The sequence below is a fragment of the Sapajus apella genome, unplaced genomic scaffold, assembly GCF_009761245.1.
Source record: "Sapajus apella isolate SASKATOON/1434 unplaced genomic scaffold, GSC_monkey_1.0 scaffold137, whole genome shotgun sequence".
In the NCBI taxonomy this organism is placed as follows: Eukaryota; Metazoa; Chordata; class Mammalia; order Primates; family Cebidae; genus Sapajus; species Sapajus apella.
In genome coordinates this window covers 3,159,282-3,185,974 of record NW_022437077.1, presented here as the reverse complement: position 1 = coordinate 3,185,974, position 26,693 = coordinate 3,159,282, and the positions used below count along the sequence as shown (strand labels likewise).

General features: G+C 45.9%; 1 protein-coding gene across 5 annotated transcripts in view; it reads left to right on the top strand.

The window, feature by feature from the left end:
• TOX2 (TOX high mobility group box family member 2) overlaps positions 1 to 26,693 on the top strand; it is a 158,638-nt gene that overhangs the window by 78,045 nt on the left and 53,900 nt on the right. For all 5 annotated transcript variants that reach the window (XM_032263661.1, XM_032263662.1, XM_032263658.1 and 2 more), the window contains exon 3: positions 14,642 to 14,887. In XM_032263661.1, the coding sequence (XP_032119552.1) occupies positions 14,642 to 14,887 (246 nt within the window). The remainder of the gene's footprint in view (positions 1 to 14,641; positions 14,888 to 26,693) is intronic.

Sequence of the window (26,693 nt, the reverse complement as noted above, 5' to 3'; positions counted from 1 at the left end):
ATTTCATGCTGAATGGCATCTCTGAGGGGGAGGCTGCTTCAGACCTTTGCTGAATTCTTACAGCTTGCAGGAAAGATGGTACAGAGCTGGGCCCAATACCATAGCAGACCATTAAGACATTCATTCATTCATTCATTCACTCCAAAACATATTTACTAAGCACCCACTGTGTGCCAGGCAGTGGTGTAGGTGCTGAGATGAAACTGTGAACAAAGCACTCGAACACTCCAGTCCTTACTCCTTTGTGCATTCTTTTATTCAGCAAATGTTTATTGAGGGCCTACTATGTGCAAGGTACTGTCGTTGGCCCTTGGAATATATCAATGACCAAATGGTGGAGTTTATATCCTAGTGAAGGGAACAGGCAATAATCATTATTACTATTTTGAGATGGAGTCTTGCTCTTCAAACAATTCTTCTGCCTCAGCCTCCTGAGTAGCTGGAATTACAGGTGCCCCCGCAACCATGCCTGGCTTATTTTTGTATTTTTAGTAGAGACAGGGTTTCACTGTGTTGTCCAGGCTGTTCTCAAACTCCTGATCTCAAGCGATCCGCCTGCCGTGGCCTCTCAAAGTGCTGAGATTACAGACGTGAGCCGCTGCAACCAGATCATCATTTTTTAAAAGTAAAGTATACTGTGTATGTTTGCAGGTGAGAGCTCTGTAGAGAAACGGACTGAGCGGGTAGGGGACTGGGTGTGCCAGCAGGGACTGCACTTGCAAACAGGGTGGCCAGGGATGATGCTGCTGAGAAAGTGACCTAGTGAGCAAAGACTTGAAGGGACAAGGGAGTGAGAGCTGGGAAAGGACACTGCAGCAGAGGGAACAGCCAGTGCTAAGGCCCCGCAGTGGGAGTGTGCCAGGCACGTTTGAGGAAGGTGGCTGCAGTGGAGTGAGTGAGGAGGAAGAGCAGGGAGACTTACCTGAACGATGGCTCGGACGGTCAAGAGCAGCTCCCAACCACGTGGGGCATGGATGGAGGTGAGTGACCTAGGACAGCCTCAAGAGTGATCAGGTAGGAGCCGGGACACCCCCAACTCCCTTGTAAGGCCTCCCAGCATGGACATGTGGGCAGGGGATGTGTATATGGCCTAGCATCCCTTGCAGTGATTTAAAGGGAAGTCTCAGCATCTTGCAATGTCCTGGAGCCAAAGGAGCTCCCATTTTGAAGCCACTGTGGGAAAGCAGTGACATAAGGAAGGATCATGGCCTTTAGATCCAGCCAGACCCATGTTTGAAAAGTGTCATGGTTGAATATCTTAGTAATACCAGCATGGAAAAGCCATTTTCTAAGCATGATGTGAAAGCCAGAAATTATACATAATACATTTAACATTATGAACATAAACGGAGAGCCCTTGATGTGGCAAGAGTAATAAATAAGATCAAGTGACAAATTGGGAGAAACATTTGTAGTGTGTAATATGCAAATACATCGAACCAAAAAATGAAAAACAGATGGAGGGCCAGATTTGGTCCACGGCCCGTGATTTGCTGATCCTGAGTTAGGAAAGTTGACATGTCCGAAACTTGTGGTCCTCCTTACACCCACCCAGCATGTTTCCCCTCAGCATTCCTCCACCAGTGACTCGAGCTGGAAACCTGGGAGTGCTGTTTGAGTTCTCCCTGAAGGAGGCAGGCATGGGGCATGTCAGACACCATCCAGGGTGGCCATAGCGACAACGGGTGTCATAGGAGGTGAGACTGGAAGGCAACTGGGCCGGATTGTGCAGGACTTTGCAGGCTGCAGAGAGGGTTTCACACATACACCGTATCCTGAGCGCAAAAATAACACAACTAACAGGAGTGTCACCATCAGTTTTGTGTGTAGAATCTCTACGCTGGCTGCTATGGAGAGAATGATTTGGAAGGAAAGAGATGAGACGTTAGGAGCTCATTGAGGAGGCGACTGCAGCAGTCGTTGGGAAAGGTGATGACCGCTTGGACTAGGATGGTCGCTCTGCAGATGGATCGTGGTGGGAAGATTTGAGATTCATGGGGAGGAGGGGCTGGCAGGACTTCGTGACTGATTGGAGATAGGGGTGAGAAAGGGAGGAATTGAACATCATTCCCAGGTTTCCAGCTTGAGCAACTGGTAGAGGAATACTGAGTTGGAAACGTTCTTGGTGGATACAAGGAGGACCACAAGCTCAGTTCCGGACATGTGGAAGAAATCATGGCCCTTGGACCAAACTGACCCTCCACCTGTTTTGTGTCAATACAGCTTCATGGGAACATGGGATCCTCCTTAGTTTAAATATTGCCTGTGGCTACTTTCACGCTCTAGCAAAAGAGTTGAATCATTGTGATAAAGACCACATGACTCACAAAGCTAAAAGTAGGTATTATCTGCAGAAAAAGTTTGCTGGGCCCTTCTCTAGGACGTCCAAGGGAAAGTATCAAAGAGGCAGTGGATAGGTAGCTATAAACATGTCATTGAAGGCTGGGCATGGTAGCTCACGAATATAGTCCCAGCACTTTGGAATGCAAAGCAGGGAGGATTGCTTGAGGCCAGGAGTTCGAGATCAGTCTGGGCAATACAGCAGGACCCTGTCTCTACAAAAAGAAAAAAGAACAAAATTAGTAGGATGTGGTGGCACACGCCTGTAGTCCCAGCTTCTTAGGAGGCTGAGGTGGGAAGATTGCTTGAACCCGGGAGGTTGAGGCTACAGTAAGTTGTGATCATGCCACTGTACTCCAGCCAATTAAAAAAAACGGTTTGGGCGTGGTGGGTCACGCCAGCAATCCCAGCACTTTGGCCAAGGTGGGTGGGTAGCTTTAGCTCAGGAGTTTGAGACCAGCCTGGGCAACATGGCAAAACCCCATCTGTACAAAAAAAATTAACCAGGTGTGGTGGCTTGTGCCTGTATTCCCAGCTACTCAGGAGGCTGAGATGGGAGGATGACTTGAGCCCGGGAGTCAGAGGCTGCAGTGAGCCGAGATTGTGCCACTGCACTCTAGCCTGGGTTACAAAGCCAGACTCTGTCTCCCCAAAAAAAAAAAAAAAAAAAGCCTGCCACTTACTGGAAAAGTGAGCTTTCTTATCTGTGAAATGGGGGCAGTGCCGGTTCAGGCTGCCTCTTCTCATTCAAATGCTGCTGCCCACAAGTTATCCCCAGCCTTGTCACTTTTGCTACTTGAGTTCTGCTGGGACTGCTTCTTCCTAAAGGAGGAAAAAAAAAAAATCCAAACCCACCCACCAATCATTTATCTTTCTGGAGCCTCCCCGGCACTGCCTGGTGAATCACCCAGAATGCTGCTGGAACCTTAGCTTGAGTCAGATTGTGTCCTGAGCGAGAACACATGAGGATTATCATGTTTGTTCCTACATAAGGTTTTAGTCAACAAAACTCCTGTCTAATGTGACTGCCTGTCATTGTCCCATTATGATGCCTTTGTCTGCCCTGATTCAAGCATTTCAGGATCAGGAACAGCCACAGAGCAACCGTGGCCAGCAAGCGTGGCCGGCAAGCGTGGCAGACTGCCGTCAGGGGGCGGGGGCGGGGGTCCGTGTTAGACGCGCTCCTGTGTAAATGCCCTGGCTCAGGTTGGAGGTTCTGCCTGTAGATGAAGGCTGAAAAAGATATTACTTTCCCCTCCCCCACCAACTCCAGAATCCACGCTTCATTTTAACGGTATTTTTCACTCCCGTTTGGCTTCTGTATGGTATGGACTTTTAGATTTTTATTTTTTAAGAAGCGTTTTTAGCCCAGGAAAATGACAGGCAATGCAAAAGGCATAATAGTCCTGATTTTCAGAAGTGCTGCAATACTCCAGATCTGATGTATGGTGAGACTGGAATCAGAAAGATTCTATTCAGTATCTCTGGGATGGGTGTCACAGAGGTATTATCTGAGATGATTAATTTGACTCGGTCATTATGGACACAGACAAGCCTGACAAAATTGCATGTCATTCCCTGCAGAATTCATAAAATCACTATGCCCGTGGTAAGAAGTTACAGTGCTAGTAGCCTGGCTCCAGTTGGTGGTTTGGAGTTTGGATAAGATACCATTTTCCTGTTGAAGCAACAGAGTTGAGAAACACTGAATTGCACTACAGTCTTTTCGCTGAGGTGGCTTTTTTTAAATGCTTATTTTAGGTTCAGGAGTACATGTGAAGGTTTGTTACGTAGGTAAACTTTTCTCATGGGGATTTGTTGTACAGATTATTTTATCACTCAGCTATTCAGCCTAGCACCCATTAGTTGTTTTTCTGCTCCTCTCCCTCCTCTCATCCTCAAGTAGACCTCAGTGTCTGTTGTTCCTTTTTTGTGTGTTCATGAGTTCTCATTATTTAGTTCTCACTTATGAGTGAGAACACGTGGTATTTGGTTTTCTGTTCCTGCATTAGTTTGCTAAGGATAATGGTCTCCAGCTCCATCCATGTTCCTGCAAAAGACATGATCTCATTCTTTTTTATGACTGCATAGTATTCTGTGTTGTGTATGTGCCACGTACCACATTTTCTTTATCCAATCTGTCATTGATGGGGATTCAGGTTGATTTTATGTCTGTTGTGAATAGTGCTGCATTGAACTTTTGCATACATGTGTCTTTATGGAAGAATGATTTATAATCCTCTGGGTATGTATCCAGTAATGGGATTGCTGGGTTGAATGGTAGTTCTGCTTTTAGCTCTTTGAGTGATTGCTGCATTGCTTTCCACAATGGTTGAACTAATTTACGCTCCTACCAACAGTGTTTAAGTGTTACCTTTTCTCTGCAGCCTTGCCAGCATCTGTTCTTTTTTGACTTTTTCATGGTAGCTATTCTGACTGGTGTGAGGTAGTATCTCATTATGGTTTTGATTTGCATTTCCCTAATGTTCAGTGATGTTGTAGCTGAGATGTTCTTGCTGGTGTGGGTTTTACTTGTTAAAATGGCAAGATGGTAGGGTGACTATATAATTTATGGCCCAAACCAGGACACTGTTTAGACGGAAAGAAAACACGGTTAACATGACAGTGGAACAAGACGTGTGGAGCAGGCCCGTCCTGGCCTAACCAGGGTTCATGTGTGTGTTGGGAGGAGCTTGAACGGTGGCAGAGCAAAACGTTGGCTACTGGTAGGCAGGGCTTCTGGTCCTCATTTTCATAAATGCTACCCATGTGACTTTGGATAAGTCATTTTCCCCTTTTCAACCTGTTTCCTCATCTGTAAAATGGAAATGCCATTTTATACTTGTTCTGCTTATCAACTGAAGTCTTCTTTTCCTTCCTTGGGTGTGTGGGGGGGATTTATGCCAACTTTCTATTAATGTGTTTTCCCATCTGTTTCCATGTATAATTCTTTGGGCTCTTAGGTGGGGTTTTGTAGACAAGGAAACTGAATAGTAGGCAGTTTGAATAAATTGCCAGAAGCCCTCAGCAAGTAGGATTCCCTGTCAGTGTGACTCCAAAGCCAGAGCCCTTTCTGCCAATCAACTCTCAATATATGAGAGTTTCCCTAATGAAATATATGAAGCAAAAAATATATAAAGTAACATAGCTTTGAAATATATGAAGCAATACAGCAGGTTGATAAAATCACAATCACAGTAGAATTTTTTAACACATTTCTCTCAGAAACCAAAGGATCAAGCAGAAAAAGAAAAGTAATAGTTGCTTAGAAGATGTAAATGATAGAATTAAAAAGTTGAAAATTATAAATATTGATCAAAATTGGCCCGATACTATATCAAAGGAATTCTCAATGGCTTTTAAAGAAATAATGTACTTTTCATTCCCTTTTGGGTATCTTTTTCTTTTTTCTTATCAGTGGTTACTTATTTTATTAGCCTTTTCAAAAAGCCATCTCTTCCTTATATTTCATATTTAAAATTTGTTTTCTATTACTTTTTCTCCTACAGACTTTTGGTTTATTTTGTTATTCTATTTCTACCTTCTTGAGTTGAGTGCTGAGTTTATTTACTTTGTCTTTCTTTTCTTCTAATACATTTATTTCGATTAAAAGGTATAATTTTTCATTGTCCATCTCTCATAAGTTTTGTCAGGTAGTGTTCTCATCATTTCAGTTGTGATTTCCTCTTTGACTTAGAAGTTACTTAGATGTTGCTCTTAAAGTGTTTCAGTATGTAGGAGGATTTCCCTCCCTTTGTCTTTTTTTTGGGAGGGGCCTCCCTCTTTTTCTCCCTTGTTTGTTTTTGTTAATAATTAGGTTGGTGCATGCCATAGTGCATTCTCACATTGCTGTAAAAAACTACCTGAGACTGAGTGGTTTATAAAGAAAAGAAGTTTAATTGATTCACAGTTCTGTAGGCTGTACAGGAGGCAAGGCTGAGGAGGCTGCAGGAAACTTACAATCCTGGTGGAAGGGTGAAGAGGAAGCAAGCACATCTTCACATGGCAGCAGGAGAGAGAGGGAGATGGGGGAAGGGCTATATACTTCCAAACAACCCCATCTTTTGAGAACTTACTATCATGAGAACAGCAAGGGAGAAATCTGCCCCCATGATCCAATCTCCTTCTACCATGCCCTGCTTGAACTCTGAGAATTATAATTCGATATGAGATCTGGGTGGAGATGTAGAACCAAAGCATATCAGTGCATTTAGGCCTTAAAACGTGAACTATATAATTTCTATCTTTCGAAGAGTTTGAGATTCTCTTTCTGGCTCACATGGTTATATTTTATAAGTATTCCACGGACATTTCAAAGGAATAAATCAAAAGAGTGAATTGTGTTATTCAAGTCCTCAATCCTTACTCGTTTTTATCTGACTGATTTGCCCGCTTTGTTTATGGTTTTGTCCTAACCGTTTTTTGCATTTTAAATTTCTGTGGTTTTGTCAGTGTACATAAAAGCTTATGTCCATCATTTCTTCTTAGTGGATTTGTATTATTTATCAACTTAAGCATTCCTCTTGATATCTTAAATCCTTTTTTTGCCCTGATTTGTACTTAATTTGTTATTAATTTTGCCACTCTGCTTTTTATTGGCCTGATACATCTATCTATCTATCTATCTATTTATTTATTTGTTGTAAGACAGAGTCTCGCTCTGTCACCCAGGATGGTGGGCAGTGGCACAATCTCAGCTCATTGCAACCTTCACTTCCCAGGTTCAAGGGATACTCCTGTCCCGACCTCCCAAATAGCTAGGATTACAGGCACCCACCACCATGCCCAGCTAATTTTTGTATTTTTAGTAAAGATGGGGTTTCACCATGTTAGTCCTTGTCTTGGACTCCTGACCTTAGGTGATCTGCCTGCCTTGGCCTCCCAAAGTGCTGGGATTACAGGTGTGAGCCACCATGCTTGCCTGATGTTTATTTATTTTTAAACTTAAAGGCTATTTTATTTTAGGCATGTCTATTATAAATTATATGCTGTATTTATTTTAATCAAAAATATTTATTTTTGATTATTTTGATTGATTTAATAGAATTTTTTTGTCTTTTAATAAAGCAATTGAAATCATTCCTATTAGTCTTAATGCTGCCATTTTATGAAGATTATTATCATTTATGATAGTTCATTCCTATTTTCTTTGCAGATTTTTCTAGATTGATAAAGTTCTGTTTTCTTCTGCTTCCTTTTGCTTCTCCAATGGTATAATATTTTTGCTTTTCCTTAAAATTTTAATAAATAGTTAATAAATGAATTCAGCAAAGTTTCAGGTCAAGATCATTATGGAAAAATCACTTGTATTTCTATAAACCAATAATGAACAATCCATAAAGGAAACTAAGAAAATGATTCCATATATAACAACATCTAAGAGAATAAAAGATGTAGGAATAAATTTAGCCAACAAGTGGAAGAACTTCTAAACTGAAAACTACAAAACATTGCCAAAAGAAATTAAAGATCTAAATAAATTGAAAGACATCCATGTCTGTGTATTGGAAGACTTAATCTTGTTAAGATGGCAATACTATTTGAGCATCTACAGATTCAGTGCAATCCCTATCAAATTTCCACTTGTCCTTTTTGCAGAAATGGAAAATCTGATCCTCAGATTCATATGGAATTGCCAGGGGCCCTGAATAGCACCAATGATCTTGAAAAGTAACAGGCTGGAGGGCTCATACTTCCCAATGTCCATAAAGCAACAGTAGTCAAAACAACATGGTACTGGCATGAGGACAGGCATACGGAACAATGGAATGGAATTGAGATTCTAGAAATAAACCAATACATCTATGGCCAGTTGATTTTCTATAAGTGTCAAGACCATTCAATGGGGGAAAGAACGGTAGGCTGGGTGGATATTTGAGAAAAGAGTATTGTAAAGGAAGGGAGCAGCCATTGCAAAGACTCCGGGGCAGAAATGTGTCTGGAGTAGCTGGAGTGGTATGAACAAGGGGGACAGGAGATGATGACATCAGAGAGGTGAAAAAGGACATGTGGGGTTGGAGAGAGCAAGACTACATAGCATGATGTGGGGGCCATTGTTCCTTCTCTGAGTGAGGAGAGCCCTAGAGGTTTGTGAGCAGAGCTTACCTTTTAGCAGGATAATTCTGGCTCTGGAGTGAGAATGAACCTTAGCAAGGATAGAGGAAGGGAGGCCGAGGCAAGGGAGGAGACTGCTGCAGTCATCCGGGGCAAAGAGGGTAATGGCTTAGACCACAGTGGTCCCATCTCAAGGTGGAGCTGATGGCATTTCTTGTCAGATTTTGTGTAGGATGTGAGAGGAAGAGAGGGGTCAAGGGTGATACCTTGGTTTTTTGGCCTGAGCAACCGGAAGGATGGAGTGGCTGTTAGCTGAGGTGGAGAAGTCTGTGGGAGGGGCAGGTTCTCTTTTAAATGTGTTAAGTTATTTGAGATATCGATTAACATCCAAAGGGAAGAACAAATAACAGTTGGCTAGATGAGTCTGCAGTTCAGGGGAAGGTCTGGCCTGGAGGCAAGAATTGGAGCTCAGCAGCATACAGATGGTCAGTAATCCCACAAATCTGGATGAGAGCATCAGGGTGTTTAGTGTGTTTGGAGCAGGGTCTGAGATCCTAGCTCTGGGACGCATCATCAATAGATTAAAGAGAAGAATGGGAACCAACAAAGGACATATAGAAGAAGTGTATGTGATTTTGAAGGACCAGTATCTCTGGTGTCCCAAAAGCCAAGTGAAGGACCAATATCTCTGGTGTTCTAGAAGCGAAGTGAAGAAGCTTGCTCCCAGGGAGGAGGGTGCACTAATTATATAAAATTCCACTGATAAGTCAAGTAAGATGGCCAGATGAAGACTGAGCATTGACCATTGGATTTAGGAAGTTGGAGGTCATTGATTACCTTCCCAAGCATTTTGGTGGAAATGGGATGAAAACATGATCGGAGTGGGTTGGGTTTGAGAAAAAATGGGTGGAAAGGAAGAGGCAACTCTTTGCAGATTTCCTGTAAGATCTTACTAATATTTTTAACTGGCAAGGCTTTTCTGACTTGGCATCTCTTTCTGTATGTTCATGAGGATGCCAGTGTAGTGAGAAAATTAGGCAGCATGGAATGGCCAATTCTGCTGTAGGAAAATTCTGGGTTTGGAGTCACAAGACCTGGGTCTGAATCAAAACCTAGACCTACTAGCTATGTGACACCTCTACTCTCTCAGCTCCATATTCCTCATCTGCAAAATGAAGACAATAATTATTTCTCTACAGAACATGTCTGAATTAAACAGAGAATGTATATGGACATGCTGGGCTCAGTGCCTGACACGCAGTAGGTATTCAGGACAAGTTGGTCTGTGTTCAGTGTCATGCATGTAGGATTTGACTGCGTTCAGAAGAGGCATGTACGTGTTTGCATGCTTAGTTATTTTTAAGTGTGCTAATTGCCTCTTTAAGTGAATTGTCATAACTGTGTGATTCTAATATTTTGATACAGCATATGCTTATTTTTTCAAAAGGCTTCTGGTCAATTGGGCCGGTGCCAGCAGATTGAGGTTTTGTTTTTTGACTGAAAGGAATGGACTTGAGCAGTCACTTAGCATTCACCGGGCACCTGCTCTGTGCCAGCACCTATTTTAGCGGTGCCGAGGGACAGGGAGGGAGGTGGCAGTCAAAGCACATGAATAGCAGGTGGCTGAGGGGCGTAGAGTATGTTGGGAAGGACAGATGTGGTTTGAAACTAGAGCCTGGGACATTCCCTCATTTCCCATGCTCATTTATTGTGTTGTAATGAGTCTTTACTGTGCACTGTGCTAGGAACTGATGACAAGACAGTTTAAGGACTTCCCAAAGACACAGAGTAAGTAAACAGCAGCTCACTGGCTCAGGATCCTCGTTCATGAATGCTCCTAACTCACACAGCACAGGTCTGAGCAACACAGGGTGATGTCTGTCTTCAGCCTGACCACCAAGATGGGCCGGGGGCCGATTGTGTTTAGGTGTGATAAGCCACAGATATCACATCACCCCAGAAAACAAAGTCCCACTGCCGGCTTTCCAGTTCATAGTCGTCGCCTCAAGGAAGAAGCCTTCCCAACCCCTCTGCCCATTCTGAGGCAAAACTGCTCCTTTGATGCTCCCTACACAATCCCTTGTGTATGTTCCCTGTAGTATCATAGTATTCATGACGACCTGCAATTATTTTGACTCTGCTCACCTTCTTCGTGTGTCCCTGTCCCCCACATCCCAGTGTGCTACTGTTTACCTATTCTGTGTCCTTGGGGAAGTCCCCACCATCTCTAGAACTCCAGATGAGGGCAACAAGGATAGTAATAATAACTGACACTGACATCACTGACTGCTGGCATTGTACTGAGAAACTTACATGTTACTGATTCATTTACTCTTTACAGCAGCCCTATAGATACATACTGCCCATACCCACTTTCTCACACATGAGGAAACTGAGGCATAGAGAGGGTGTTTTAGTGAGTTTTGCATTGCTATAAAGGAATACTTGAGGCTGGATAGTTTACAAAGAAAAGAGGTTTAATTGGCTCGTGGTTCTGCAAGCTGTATCAGCAAGACACTCGCATCTGCTCAGCTTTCGGTGAAGCCTCAGGAAGCTTTCACTCCTGGCAGAAGGCGAAGGGGGAGCAGGTTTGTCACATGACAAGAGAAAGAATGAGGTAGGGGGTAAGAGGTGCCAGTCTCTTTCAACAACCAGCTCTTGTGTGAATTAATAGAGCGAAAACTCACTAATTACCGCAGGGAGGGTACCAAGCCGCTCCTGAAGGCTTGGCCCCATGACCCAAATACTTTTGGCCCAGCCTCACCTCCAACACTAAGATCACTTTCAACATGAGATTTGGAGGGGACAAATATCCAAACTGTATCAGAGGGTAAGTAATGTACCCAGAGTCACACACAGGTGGTAAGTAGCAGAGCCAGGATGCAAACCCAGGCTGCTTGGCTCTTAACCATTGCACGGCACTGCCTCCTGCATGATAGGGACAGTAGTTCCCACCTCCAGGGCAGTCCTGAAGGTTGAGTGAGATGCATTTTTATAGCATCCGCTCCAGGACCTGGCTGTCCATTCAACTCATTTTTTTCAGATGAGGTCTCGCTCTGTCAACCAGGCTGGAGTGCAGTGGCACAATCACAGCTCACTTCAGCCTTGACCTCCTGGGCTCAAATATCCTCCCACCTCAGCCCCCAAAGTAACTGGGACTATACGCGCATAGCACCACACACAGCGAATTTTTATTTTATTTTTTTGTAGAGATAGGCTTTCAACATGTTGCCCAGACTGGTCTCGAACTCCTGGGCTCGAGCGATCTTCCTGTCTTGACCTCCCAAAGTGCTGGGATTACAGGCCAGCTCATTGTTTCTGAGCTCTTAGTTTGTACCCAACTCTGTGCCAGGTTCTGACTGAGGCATTGGGGATATGGGGAGCAAAATGCACATTAAACATTAAACAAATAACCACACAAGAAGTCAGTTAGCTACTTATGCGATGAGTGCCTCCACAGCAACATTCTGGGCAATCTTGGGGCATGTAATGGGATTTGATCTACCCTGGAGTATCAGGGAAGACATTTAAACAAGATCTATTGTGGAAGGATGAGTAGGAACGAGCCACGTGAGGGACCACATGTGGCGGGCGGAGCAGTCCAGCAGAGGGAACTGCACAGGGGAGAGCGCAGAGGCAGGAGAGGTCCCTGTGACTAGAGGGGTGGCGGGGCCAGGCCATGCAAGGACTTCCAGGGCTGGATTTGGGACTGTGGACTTCATCCCGAAGGCAGTGGGGAGCTCATCATTTGACGTGGGATTGACATCGTGTGATGATCATCTTGATGGAGACCACTCTGGCTACAGAAAGAAAACAGAGCAGCCCAGAGTGGCCAATACAAAGGGTTGGTAAGAGGTGGCAGTGGCCTGGACTAGTGGCAATGGGGATGGAGAGAAACAGATTGTAAAGATATTTTGGAGACGTTTCATTGGATTTGAGAGGTGCCAGAGGGTGAGTCCCAGATTCCTGGCTCTATGACCTGGATGGAAAAATTCTCCAAGCAGGTGTCACTTGCCGAGATGGGGAGGCCACAGGGGCACAGCAGGGGAAAGGGGCATTATGACCAACAAATGAGAACATTGACTGGGCATGGAGGGGCTCAGCCCTGGAGCTCAGATGAGTAACCAAGGCTGGAGGTCTAAATGTGGCATCTAAACAAGAATCTAGAAAACCTAGACTGGTCGAAGTTCACCTGGGGAGGCAATGCAAGGCAGGAAGAGAGGGGCGCTCAGGACTGAGCCTGAGGAACCCCAGCATGAGAACAGAGAAGGAGAGGGTGAAGCAGGAAGGTGGGCATAGTCATGGCTGTTCCCAGATGACTGCCCATCTGTGAGATCATCCCACCACAGCCCTGCAGAGGGGGCCACTGAGCAGGAGACCATGTGGTTCTGGGTCCCAGGGGTGGATCCCAGGGTGGCAAAGCTCGTACCTCTCAGTCTGTTCTATGGCTGTAAAGGATAGTCTAGGGCTCTACCCCGTGGCATTTAGGGATCTTGTGCTTTCTGTCATTGCCACGGGCTGTACGCACGCACACCCAGTTATCTCCACTGCTCAGTGACTTCACCCAGCAGACATTCAGGGGACTGGCCCATCACCAACCAGGTCCTGTGCCAGGCTCAGTGACCTTCGCTGTTTTAACACGCGCACTTAACAAACAATACAACGATGCTAGAAGATGTTATTTGATAAATGTTCAAGATACTGTATATGCCAATTACCCTGATAGGATCGTTATGCATTATTTGTATTAAAACATCACTGTGTATGCCACAAGTATGTACCATTATTTTATGCCCGGTTAAAAAAAATGAAAGAAGAAGTGTGAAAAACATTTACCTTTATGTTTACCAATGCCTTTGATATCCTTCCTCTGTTTTAGAACATTCTCAACTATTATCTCCTCAGTTCTCCCCTGACCTATTCTCTCAGTCTTCTCGCTCCAGAATGCTGATTGAAGACGTGTCCATTAGACACTCTTACTCTGTCCACTGTGCACAGAAACTCTCTTTCGTATTTCCTTTTTGACCGTCTATGCTGAATGCTGGATAATTTCTTCAGAGTCATCTTCCAGTTGACACATCTCTCTTCTGCTAGGTCTAATCTCTCCCAGAGTGTAGAAATGGAAGAAGAACTCCTCAAGCTAATGTACCCTTGGTACTAAAACCCAAAAAGGACAGCATGAGACAGAAAAATTATAGGCCAGTCACATTTGTGAACCTGATACAAAAGTCCTAAACAAAACATCAGCCAACACAACCCAACAATCTTACAAAAAGAATAAAATGTCATGGCCAAATAGGGTTTATTCCAGGAATGCCAGATTGATCTACCATTAGAAAACCAAATTACATATTTACTGTATTAACTGCATTAAAGGAGAAAGGTTATTTAAGCCTGTCAGTAGGTGCAGGGGGAAAGAATTTGATAAAATCGAAAAGCCATGCACAATTTTAATAAACCCACACACTTTGACCCACCAGAAGGCCTCTCAATTTGCTAAAGAAGACCTCAAAGAACTCGTGGCAAACGTCATCCTTTGTGGTGAAATATGGAGCTCTTTAAGATAAGGAGAAAGGCCGAGATGTCTGCTCTCACTGTTTCTGTTCAGCCTCCTGGAGGCTCCAGGACAGTTTGGCAAGGTGGGAAAAAATAAGGAAGGCCTGGAAAGGAGGGTGTCCAGGTGACTCCTGGTTTCTAGCTTGTGCTCCTGCTTGGATGTTTGTGCCGTTCGCCAAGATGAGAAAGGCTGAGAAGCCCTGGTCAGGCTGAGGGTTGGGAGCACAAGAGAAAATGGTCTGGCTTCCCTGGAGAAATCACCACACGTGGGATCAGGACACCTCAGCTCCATTCCCAGCTCTTCCCCCAACCTTGGATGGATGGCTTTCCTCCTTGGACCTGAGTCCCATCCGTGACATGGGTGGGCGGGAAAGATGGACCCAAGGCGGACTGTGAGGGGCGGATCTGGTGGGAAATCAGAGAGGAACATGGGGAGCCGGCCCCCATTCTCCAGGAAGGCAGACTTGTGTGTGCAGAGCCTCTGGTGGGAGGAAACATCTGTTTGGGGATAGGGCAGGAATCTGATCGAGTCAAGGCACCATCTTGACCCTCTGCCTTGCAGAGGCATATCCCTTCTCTTCTTTGCCAAATCGTTGCTATTGCTATTGTTGGTGCCGTTGTTGGCGCTGTTGGGTATGTTCTGTGGTTGTAAGGCACTGACCCCCGACGACATGTCTTTTTCATGTTTTAGACCTACAACGGCCAGAGCGAGAACAACGAAGACTATGAGATCCCCCCAATAACACCTCCCAACCTCCCTGAGCCATCCCTCCTGCACCTGGGGGACCACGAAGCCAGCTACCACTCGCTGTGCCACGGCCTCGCCCCCAACGGTCTGCTCCCTGCCTACTCCTACCAGGCCATGGACCTCCCAGCCATCATGGTGTCCAACATGCTAGCACAGGACAGCCACCTGCTGTCGGGCCAGCTGCCCACGGTGAGTCCCTGTCACCTGTCATGGTCCTGATGGTGACAGCAGGGAGGGGGTTGAGAGGGAAGCAGAATGTTGGTACTTTGGTAAGAACCCTCTGCTCATGGGCAGGGTCTGGGTTCAGCGGGTTGCTTGCGTGGGAGTGTGTGGAACACAGCGGATGGGCACGGAGAGAAATCTAATGTCAGCACGCTGCTCCTTTCTGGAGCTCCGTGTACGATATCTTGGTATTGGTTTGCATTATTTGTTAATAGTATAATCTCTTTTTGACATTTTTATTGAGGTATAATTTATATTCCATACAGTTCACCCATTTAAAGTATACTATTTAATGACTTTTGGTATATTCAGAGTTGTGTGACCATTAACACAGTTGATGTTAGAACGTTTCATCGCCTCATAACGACATGCAGGCGGGCCACAGTGGTGTGTACCTATAATCTCAGCTACTTGGGAGGCTGAGGTGGGAAGATGGCTTGAGCCTGGGAGTTCTGGGCTGTAGTGCACTATGCAAATCAGTTGGCTACACTAGCTTTGGCATCGATATGGTGACCTCCCAGGAGTGGGGGACCACCAGGTTGCCTAAGGAGGGGTAAACTGGCCAAGGTCGGAAACAGAGCAGGTCAAAACTCCCGTGCTAACCAGTAGTGGGATCGTGCCTGTGAAAAGTCACTGCACTCCGGGCAACATGCAAGACCCTCTAACTAAAAAAAAAGAAAAGAAAGGAAATGCTGTATTCCAGGCATGGCGGCTCACATCTGTAATCCCAGCACTTTGGAGACCGAGTCAGGAAAATTGCTTGAGTACAGGAGTTGAAGACCAGCCTTGGCAACATAGCAAGATCCTGTCCACAAAACAAAAAATTAGCCAGGGGTGGTGGCATGCACCTGGAGTCCTAGCTGCTTGGGAGGTTGAGGTGGGAGGATCACTTGTAATTTAAATTTAAATGTAATTTTAAAAATTGTATCTTGCTTAAGCTGCCAGAGAAGAGGGTGTTTACTGAGTTAAAGTTCATGGGATAGGTAAAAATGTAGCAGGCAGACAAAGGCAAGAAGAACCTTTCCCAGGCTGGGGGAATAACAGGTACAAAAGGGGGCGGCAAGGGTGCTCGTGCCGTGCTTGGGAACGGCATGTGGTTCATTGTTTTTATTGGGCTGGAGAAGAAGGACCTGGAGCCAGAGGAATAGAGGAGATGAAAGAGCTCAGCAGAGCCTGGATCATAAGAGTCCTGAATACCGTTCTAAGGAGGGGTGTGTGTGTGTGTGTGTGTGTGTGTGTGTGTGTGTGTGTGTGTATCCAGCTATATGTATCTATATCAGATATCTCTCTCTCTCTCTCTCTCTCTCTCTCTCTCTCTCTCTCTCTATTAGCATGACTGATTTGAGGCCAGGCGTGGTGGCTCATGCCTCTAAAAAAAAAAAGAAAAGAAATGCGGTATTACCAGGTGTGGTGGCTCACGCCTGTAGTCCCAGCACTTTGGGAGGCCGAGGCAGGCGGATCACTTGAGGCTGGGAATTCAAAACCAGCCTGGTCAACGTGGCAAAATTCCATCTCGACTAAAAATACAAAAATTAGCCAGGTGTGGTGGCACATGCCTGTAATACCAGCTACTTGGAAGGCTGAGGCATGAGAATCGTTTGAACCTGGGAGGTAGAGATTGCCATGAGCCGAGATGGTGCCACTGCACTTCAGCCTGGGCAACACAGCAAGACCCTGTCTCAAAAAATTAATGGCTGATTTGAACCATCAAAATCTATAGAAAAAAAGAACAGAGGCGCATTTTTTAATATACCATAGAAAAATCTCCTTAAGGGAATTCTAGTGCTTCTTCTGAACAACTGTGATTTGTGTTTATTTCTGCTTTTCCCTTCACAATTAATACTACATACTAGTCATGACTCTTACATTCATTTTTAAGTGACAGGAACCAATCTCAAACTTACGCAAAAGAGTCTGAAATATCCAGGGTGTGGTCGCAGAGTTTCAGGCATGGTTTGATCCAGGAACCCCACCAGTGTCAGGCCACATTTCCACACAACAGGCCTGTTGGCTGCTGGCAGCCGGCGTCTTCCCTGACATCTCTGGGAGAGAGGATCATGACAGCATCGCTGGATGGACCACTATGTCTATGAGGAAGCAGTTCACTCTTTTATCAGCTTGTGTCACACACACCTGTGGCACAGGAGGAGGGCTGCTTAGTTGATTTTTCATAGCAGAATCTCATGGTTTGGGGTGGCTTGTGTCTCCCTCTACCATGACTTCTCAGAAGCCACAGTCAAATTTGTGGCCCAATTCTAGCAGACCTCGGGGCCTTAGGGCATGGCTTTAGAGTCAGCCGAGCTCAACTGGATTTTATTTGTTTACTCTCCTTTTATTACCACCAAACTTCCTTGTTTAAAAAAGATGGTGTCTTCTGTGTATTTTTTTAAGGCACATCACATTTTTTGTTTATTTTTGGAGTTAGGTGAGAAATAAAAGGAGACAAGGAAGAAAGGGAGGGTTGGAGGAAAACAACTTGAGGTCCACGTTTTATAGTGTTTGGTTCTTATGAAAGAGTTCAATGAAAATGGATGCTTCATTTCTACAGAAATTTTTTCCTTGTGGGTCCATCAATAATGCTAGTCCTCAGCTTCCCCTTCTGTCTCTGAAACCTAGCGATTCAGACACGCACCGCCATGTCTGAAATGACTTTAACCCATTTGTACCTGAGGTTGTAATGTTGTGAATGCTTGTGATCAGACCTTGGTGGTAAGCTTGAGCAGTAGGATGTCAATAACTCCCACATGCTTAATGTTCCAATAATGGAACACTAGGCATAAAGGGGTTTCCACTGCGCTAGAATGCTTGTACCTTACTTGCTTACCAGGCTCATTTTCTAGCAGAAACCTCACTGCTTGGGACCATCCCTGTTTGGGATTTATGGTAATACAAGCAAGAACAGGGTCAGGTGGCACCTTGTCATCTGCTACGTGGGCCGCGGTGCAGGGGTGAGCATGGCTAGAGTATGGGGCCACTGTGTCACCACCTTTGGTACTGGGGTGAATGGAGACAGTGTCGGGTGGTGGTTGGTCCCAGAGACCCGAGTTAGATCCTGGCTTCACCTTTGAAGCTTCGGTTCGCTTGTCTTGGAATAATAATTATGCTCACTGAAGATTGTGGTGAAGTGTATTGGAGATAATATGTGTAAAGTCTTAGCAAATGTCTGGCAGAGAGTAAACACTCAATGAGCATTCCCTATTGTTATTAGCAATAAAAATGAATTCCCGCTGTAACCAAATGGCAGTGTCTCATTTACCTAAAGGAGCAGCCTGCAGACACCCTCAGGTACCTTTGTAGGGCCACCTGGTGTAATAGCTTTGACAATGACGAAGCATGTTATCTTTTTATCAAAGATGACCCCCTAATTGCCCCTCCTCGGAAATGCTTTTGTTGGGCTCTGTCCAAATAGGCCCTTGTAGTCGTTTTCCAGATTTTCTTTAACTCGTGTTTAAGAAGCTTCACAAATTCAGATAGCCTTGATTCTTCCGTTAGTCAGACTTTGCAAGGGTTCACTGAATTTTATATTCCCTCTTTTTGTAATGGAAGATAAGCCAAACTCTATTACCCAGGGGAGGGCACCTGGACCAACTGGGAAAACCAGATAAGAACAGGTACATGCGTTGGGACGACCTGGTGAAGGGAGACAAGGGGTTCTTCAAGACAAAGTTTTTAAATTCATCTGAACCACAGGACGAAGGGGTGTGGCCCTGTGTGCGCGAGGGCAAACACGCTACGTGGTGACACTGGAATTGGTATGGCCCCCTTCTGGGTCTCAGGCACCATGCAGAGGGCTTTGCAAATGTTTTCTTGCATAATGCCCCCCAGAACCAAACCAAGGAAAATGATAATACCATCATGAAGGGACGGAGACCCCGAGGTGGCGGGGTATTGTGTTAGTGTCCGATCGCCGTCCTAAGAGACTTCCACCAACTCAGGGGCTTAACAAAACAGAGATTTATGCTGTCACACCTCTGGAAATCCAGAAGCAACCTCTTTGGGCTGAAATCATGGCACCAGGAGGAACTCGCTTTCCCCAGAGGCTGTCGGGGAGAAATCTGTCCTTGCTCCTCTGCCAGCTCCTGGGGGCTGCTGGTCTTCCGTGGCTTGTGGCTGCCTCGTTCTGATCTCTGCCTCCATCTTCACATTGCCTTCCATCTGTCAGCGAAACTCCCTTTGCCCCTCTTATAAGGACATTTGTGTTGGCATTTAGGGCATTTCGGGATAATCTGGATAATCTCCCATCTCAAGATCCTTCATCACATCTGCAAGGAACCTTTTTTCTAAATACAGTACCATTTACAGGTTCCGAGGATTAGGACCTGATGTCTTTGGGGGGCATTTTTCAAGCCACCACAGTGATCCTCAGCTTGATCCACAGTGATCCACAATGAAGTGCGCCAGCCTTCATTGAGCGCCCACTAGGTACCAGGCATTGTTCTAGGCTTGGGAGCTACAAGATGCCCTTGAGGGACTCCTGGTGCAGATGGAGAAAAGGTGAAAAGCCTATTTCTAAAACTGTGGCAAATTCTCTAATAGCATCAGCGTGTGGTGCTCTGTGCTGAGAAGAGGCCCCTGACTTAGATGTGGGGTTACCACTTCCTAGAGGAAGTGTCCCCAGATGCAGAGTAGATCCTATAAGTACTTTGTGAATGAATTACTGCCGTATGGCTCTGAAGCAGCATGGCCAGAATTCATACCCACCTCTATCCCCTGCCACCCAGATGGCTGAGGGATGGTGTGACCAGGCCGCCAGGGCCACAGGTGGCACAGAGGATGCCCTTGATGGCCGGGGTGCTTCAGGTGTTGTCTGCACAGATCAAGATACACTGGGGAAGTCACCCCTGGAGAGGTGGGCAAGGCCAAGGCATTTGACAGCCGTCTCATAAATGCCAAAGCCCCCTTAACTCTGATCCCAGAGGCCACCAGTTCTTTCCGGTCCCCTGCCCTGGCCTGCTCAGCCTTGTGGGCATGCATGGGAGTTAGCCTTCTGCTTTAAAGGTACGGCACCTAGCAGGAGTCATGTATGGTATTGGAATCGAACCCCTTTTACAAAATTAAATATGCTTAAGGCTTCTCCCTCAATTTTAGCGTCTTAACTGATTAAACATTCATTTCCAAGACAAAAAGAGTCAATTTAGTATGAAAGATATATTTTGCCGGTTTAATTTAAAGTGCTGCACCTCTGTCTGACCCTGATTTTCATAACTCAATAATTTTATCCTGTGTTGATTGTCTCATTTCGAGAGAGATATTGTATGTATAAATCAGTTTCCAAAATACCCAAAGAAACTCGAAGAGTGGAATTTATTAAGCTGCTTCTGTTCAGTCTGAAATCATTTATTTTGGAGTTGTCCTTGGGAAGTGTTCGAGCGTATGCTCCTGGCTTACCCAGGAGGGGAATTACCCTGGGAGATGGTAGAGTTGGACGTTCCCAGGCAGATTCCTGGGTAACTTGCACCTTTTGTGAGACCAGAGAAACTCCAGGGAGAGCCTCAGGCAGATGGAGGCTGGGCCCAGCCAGAAATGAGTTCCAGCAAAACTGCCCTGACCATTCTGGTGATCAGGGAAATGTGGTATTTTTCTGCATGGAGCCCTGTGGCTCCCTGGAGCTGTGTGGTCTAGCTGTGGGATGCACTTAGCACAGGAGAGGTATGTAGATGTCACTCACGCGTTCTCCTCCCAGGTTTGACTCTTGCTTGCTTTCTTTGGGGCCTCGGACAAGTTACTTCTCTCCCAGCCTCAGTTTTCCCATCTATGAAATGGGGATTGGGATTTCAGCTCTGGTGAACTCACAAACAGGAAAATGGGTATAATTGCTTTGTCAGCAGTGACATCCTAGACAAGTATATGGGTTTGAGGTTCAGTAGTCCTCTCACTGCCAACGTCACACGTGCCACTGGCCTGTGTGGACTCAAATCCTATCAAACGCAGCCCTTAGTGCTGCATTTCAGATCCTTCGTGCTCCAAGTCCCTGTCCCAAAGCCTCTTGCCAGGACGGGCCCTTCATGGTGCACACAGAGAGCTGGGGTGGTGGCCCAGGGACCCCTACCCCAAGCAAAAGGCCTTTCCAGGCTGGTGCCCTGGGCTAGGCTGTTGGGGAGGGGACTGAGCTGTACCTTAATTGTCACTTGACCGTCTTGCTTTAGAGATGGTTCCTGTGCCCAGAGCCTGGGGGAAGGGCTTAAAACTTAGAGTGGGGGCAGGGCCTTGGACTTAGGGACAGGGTCTGGGTATTGACTCTGGGAGGTCCTTGCTATACTTCCCAACACCTCCCCCATTTTCTTCCTGTTCTGAACTATTTCCCGCCAATCTCTTTTCTCTCTCCTCTTCCCTTCCCTGCCATTTTCCTCCTCCCCAAAGTTGAGACATAGGAATCCCCTCCTGAGTTGGAGTCACAAGGGAAAAAGAACCTCAACCCTTGGTCCTCTGGTCTTCTGAAGCACAGGGGGCACTATGGATCCCTTAGTCCAGCCTATTCATTTCATTATTCTTAATGCTTAATGTTTGTGGTTTGGTTTTGTCTTATGATTGTATCAGTTAGCTTTTGTTGTGTAACAAACTACCCCAATACCTAGTGACTTAAAATAGTGAATTCTTATGATTTCTCATTATTCGGTAGGTCAGCGAGGTGGCTTTTGATCCGGACTGGTGCAGGTGATTTCTGAGGTCCAGCTTACAGCTTGCCTGCAGCTGCTTGTTCTAGGGTGGCTTTATTGATGTTGCAGTGGTTGGCCCAGTGTCAGCTGAGACCAAAGGGGAATGATTTGGCCAGTCTCATCTTTCATAATGAGAGATGCATGTTTCAAGGCTAGGCGTCGTGGCTCACCTGTCATATTGGCACTTTGAGAGGCCAAGATGGGCAGATCACTTGAGGTCAGGAGTTCAAGACCAGCCTGGCCAACATGGTGAAACCCCGTCTCTACTAAAAAAACAAAAAAAACCCCAAAATTAGCTGGGCATAGTGGCTTGTGCCTGTAATCCCAGCTACTTGGGAGGCTGAAGCAAGAGAATCACTTGAACCTGGGAGGCCAAGGTTGCAGTGAGCTGAGATCATGCCACTGTACTCCGGCCTGGGTGACAGAGTGAGACTATGTCTCAAAAACAACAACAACAACAAAAAACAAAAAAACAAAACACAAAAAGAGATGTGTGTCTTCTGTTTACAATAGCAAAGACCTGGAGCCAACCCAAATGCCCATCAATGATAGACTAGACAAAGAAAATGTGGCACATATACACCGTGGAATACTATGCAGCCATAAAAAAGGATGGGTTCATGTCCTTTGTAGGGACATGGATGAAGCTGGAAACCATCATTCTCAGTGAACTGACACAGAACAGAAAACCAAACGCCAGGTGTCAAACGATGAGAACACATGGGCACAGGGAGGGGAGCATCACACACTGAGGTCTGTTGGGGTGGGGGATTAGGGGAGGAACAGCAGGAGGTGGGGAGGTTGGGGAGGGATCACATTTGGAGAAATGCCTGATGTAGGTGACGGGGGGATGAGGGCAGCAAACCACCATGGCACATGTATACCTATGCAACAATCCTGCAAGATCTGCACATGTACCCCAGAACTTAACGTACAATAAAAAAAAAGAGAGAGAGATGTGTGTCTCTCATCACATGGTGGCCTAGGATCATTCGTATGGTGATGGACACAGGGTGCCCAGGGCAGCAGGAGAGGGTACACCCCAATGCGCCACACTTATCAAACCTCTGCACGTGTCCTGTTTGCTCCTGGCCCATTGGCCAAAGCCTGTCACATGGCAAATCCCAGAGTAAGGGGTGGAGAAATAGATCCTACCTCTTAAAGAGAGAAATGGCAGAGTCACATGGTAGGAGGCTTGGACGCAGAAAGGCAAGAATGTGTAGCCAATTTTGTAACCCGCCATGATGATGTTTTGGGTTTTTTCCATGCATTTTTGGTTTCTTGGTATATAGTATCATCTAGTAGTCAGGTGCATAAGCTCTGTGGTCAGGCCGGCCTAAGTTCAAACTCCAGCTCCCCTTGTTACCACCAACCCTGTGACCCAGAGCAAGGGGTTCATCCTCCCTGAGCCTCAGTTTCTTCATCTGTAAATGGAGATATTGTTACCTGCCTCATAGGAATTTATCAAGAGTCAGCGATCTGATGCAGGTGAAGTGGCATGCATAGGCAGTCGGTAAATGTAAGCTTCTCTGTTTATTACTTTAACCACTTTATTGATGGAGTTGCGGTGGCTTCAGCCTCGTCTGTAAGTTTGTCCAGGCTGACTTGCTGGTTACCAGCTTTGTGGGGAGCTAAGGTGGCTGGGGTTAGTGGGAGGGCCCCAGCTGGGGGACAGGCAGGAGAAGGCATATTAATTACACTAGGATCTTGGTCAGGGCTTAGAGCTTAAAAGCAACGGCAAAGCGACAGTTCCACTGCTTGCCAAGAAAGTGAGAGCCAGAGACACAGTGCTTCTTAGCATCGTGACCAAGGGAAGGATCCATCTGAGCTGACGCTGGGGGTCGCCAGGGGCACCTCTGGCTTGGGCTTTTCCAAGGTGCCATGTTTTTGTCTAATGTCCCACTGGGGATGGATGTTGGGGAAGCACCGATCTCCCATATGGGTCTCCGAGGGTCCTAAACAGTGGTAACTAGAGGTCCAGGGCTTCCTTTGTATTTATCAGAGTCCAGATGAAACTCCTGCCCCCTGTTTTTCAGATGCAGTAAGCGAAAGAAATATGTCTTTTTACATTTTATAAAACTAAGAAAAATGGCTTTAAACAGCTTTTGCTCCCCTGCTATAATTATTTATTTTCAAACACTCCTGCAGGGGACCACTCCGTTTTCTTACCCCGCACTCCTTTTTCTCATAAATGAACCATCACTTCAATAAATCATTATGGAAACAGAGACTAACACTGGCTCTGAAAGGTTGAAAGATTTATGTAACACATTTATGTTTCCCATTTTCTCATTCTGGTACTCGGCTGCAAAAGCTAAGCTAATAAAAGCCGCTATTAATATTTCTTGTTGCCTAGCAACCCCAGAGCGGGAGTAATAGCTTCGGCTAGAAAAATAGATGACCGATAAGGAAAAATTCAATTCTTTTATTATCTCAGGGGGAAATGGCCTTTTACTGGAACATTATGATGTACAAGTGTGAAGTTGAACACAAAAGATTTTTTTGTATGTGTTTGTTTTTCTATTTTTAATGAACATTATTTTACCTCCACTAACTCTTTTAGGGCACTTTTCTTTTCTTTCATCAACCCCCCATCCCATCCCTCATGCTTAATTTAGCAGCTATAGTAGTTAAGAATCTGTCAGCGTTCTTTAGTTTAAAAATGGTTTTTGCAAAGGTTTACAACTCGGTCATAAAAATTCACTCCCTGTTAAAACTCAGGCCAGTGATAAGCTAACACGCAGGCTGGTTTTCTGTGAACAGGATCACGTTTGTTGAAAAGATAAGATTCATGGTTTTCCCTGCAAGAAAGGTCGGGAAGGAACAAAACAAGTTCTTTTCCATGTCCCAGTTTTCTTTGGAATCAGGGAGGCTGTCTCTTTTGAGAACCATTTGCTGTGCAGTTTGGGTTGTGTTCACACTGCGTGAGGCCGGGGAACAGGTATTCACTGAGCACCTGCTCTGCAGAGCCTTGGTGCCATTCCCGTCTCCCAGCGCCTTTTAAGGTAGGTACCATTAGGGTGCCTATTTTTCAGAGGCAGCAACTGAGGCTTAGAGAGGTCAAGGGATCAGGCTGAGGTAGCATCTTTTTTCGAGATGGAGTCTTGTTCTGTTGCCCCGGCTGGAGTGCAGTGGTGCAATCTTGGCTCACTGCAGTCTCCTCCTCCCTGGGTTCAAGCAGTTCTCCTGCCTCAGCCTCCCGAGTAGCTGGGACTACAGGTGCGTGCCACCACGGCTGGCTAATGTTTTGTATTTTTAGTAGAGGTGTGATTTCACCATGTTAGCCAGGATGGTGTCCACCTCCTGACTCGGTGATCCGCCCACCTTGGCCTCCCAAAGTGCTGGGATTACAGTAGTGTGAGCCACTGCGCCTGGCTTTTTTTTTTTTTTTTTTTTTTAATTTATTTTTAGGCTGGGCGCGGTGGCTCAAGCCTGTAATCCCAGCACTTTGGGAGGCCGAGGCGGGTGGATCACGAGGTCAAGAGATCGAGACCATCCTGGTCAACATGGTGAAACCCCGTCTCTACTAAAAATACAAAAAATTAGCTGGGCATGGTGGTGCGTGCCTGTAATCCCAGCTACTCAGGAGGCTGAGGCAGGAGGATTGCCTGAACCCAGGAGGCGGAGATTGCGGTGAGCCAAGATTGCGCCATTGCACTCCAGCCTGCACTCCAGTGAAACTCCGTCTCAAAAAAAAAAAAAAAAATTTATTTTTAGTAGAGATAGGGTTTTGCCATGTTGTCCAAGCTAGTCTCAAACACCTGAACTAAGGCAATCCGCCCGCCTCAGCCTCCCAAAGTGCCAGGATTATAGGCATGAGCTACTGTGCCTGGCCTAAGGTAGTATCTTAAACCATGGTATTTCCTACCTGTGTTCTTTAGCACAGGGGTTCCCAGCCTTGGCACCCGTGACATTTGGGTTGCGTAATTCTCTGTTATGGGGGATGTCCTGTGCCTTGTAGGATGTCTAGCAGCGTTCCTGGCCTCTACTCACTATTCCTGGCCTCTAGTAGCACTACCCTAGTCAAATTCAAATGGAAAATGTGTCTAGACATTGCCAGATGTGCCCTGGGAGCAAAATCACCCCTGGTTGAGAGCCACCACATGCTGTTTGCTCTGCTTAGAAGGCTATTCCACCTTGTCCGCCCAGTAAACTTCTATTCCTGTGTTAGGACCCAGTTCAGAAGTCATCTTGCAGAGGTTGCCTGAATGCTCTGGGCTGGAACTAGGGTGAGGCATGTGAGACACGCACCTCAATCCTAAGATTTGAGGGTGTGTCCAAAAACTCAGTAATCGAGATAAAAATAGTATTTTAGTGAAATATTTAGAAAAGGCAAAATTAACACAGAAAACCATCATGAACAACATATCAGAAATTTAAATAATGGTGGGATCAGTCTCAATTCATGGGAATACGTGGTTGTGTACCTACCAGGGACCATTGGCCTGAGCTGGGCCTGGGCCTCGTGTCTGTCTCTGTGCCCAGCATCTAGCAAAGGGCCTGGTTAGCAGGTGGCCTTCAATGTCTGTTTATTAATTACTGAATGGGAGAACAGAATTACTTGTCCAAGGTCACATAGCCAGAAAAAGGATGAAGCTGGAACTTGAACCTGGGCCTCTGACTCTAAGCCCCGTGCTCCCTGCACCCGCCTGGCTGAGTATGAATATGGCATTCATCTTCGTTGCCTTCTGAGTAGGGACCTAAGCTGTGGAAGATGGAAAGATAGCCTGGGATGCTCAGTGTCGAGGAATGGCGGGCAGGCAGCAGCGACCGTGATTTCAGCTTGGTGTCAACCCGGCTTTCCTTGGGGTTAGTTCAGCTTCACAACCTCTGTGCCAGGCAAGAGCTGGCATGGGCAGCACAGTGACCTGTGGACCTTCCCCAGGAACGTCACAATGGCCAGCCCCTTGCAGCACCGCTCACCAATGGGGCCAGATGCCTCACCTTGGCCTTTGGAGTGCAGGGACCACACCTTGTTAGACCCTGTGTCTATCCTCTCGGTGACCTTTTCCTAAATGAATGGGTGAATTATTTCTAACTGTCACGTAACATTTATTTAGCACTTACTATGGACCTGGCACCTACTAACCTTTTCTATCTATTGTCTCACTTAATCC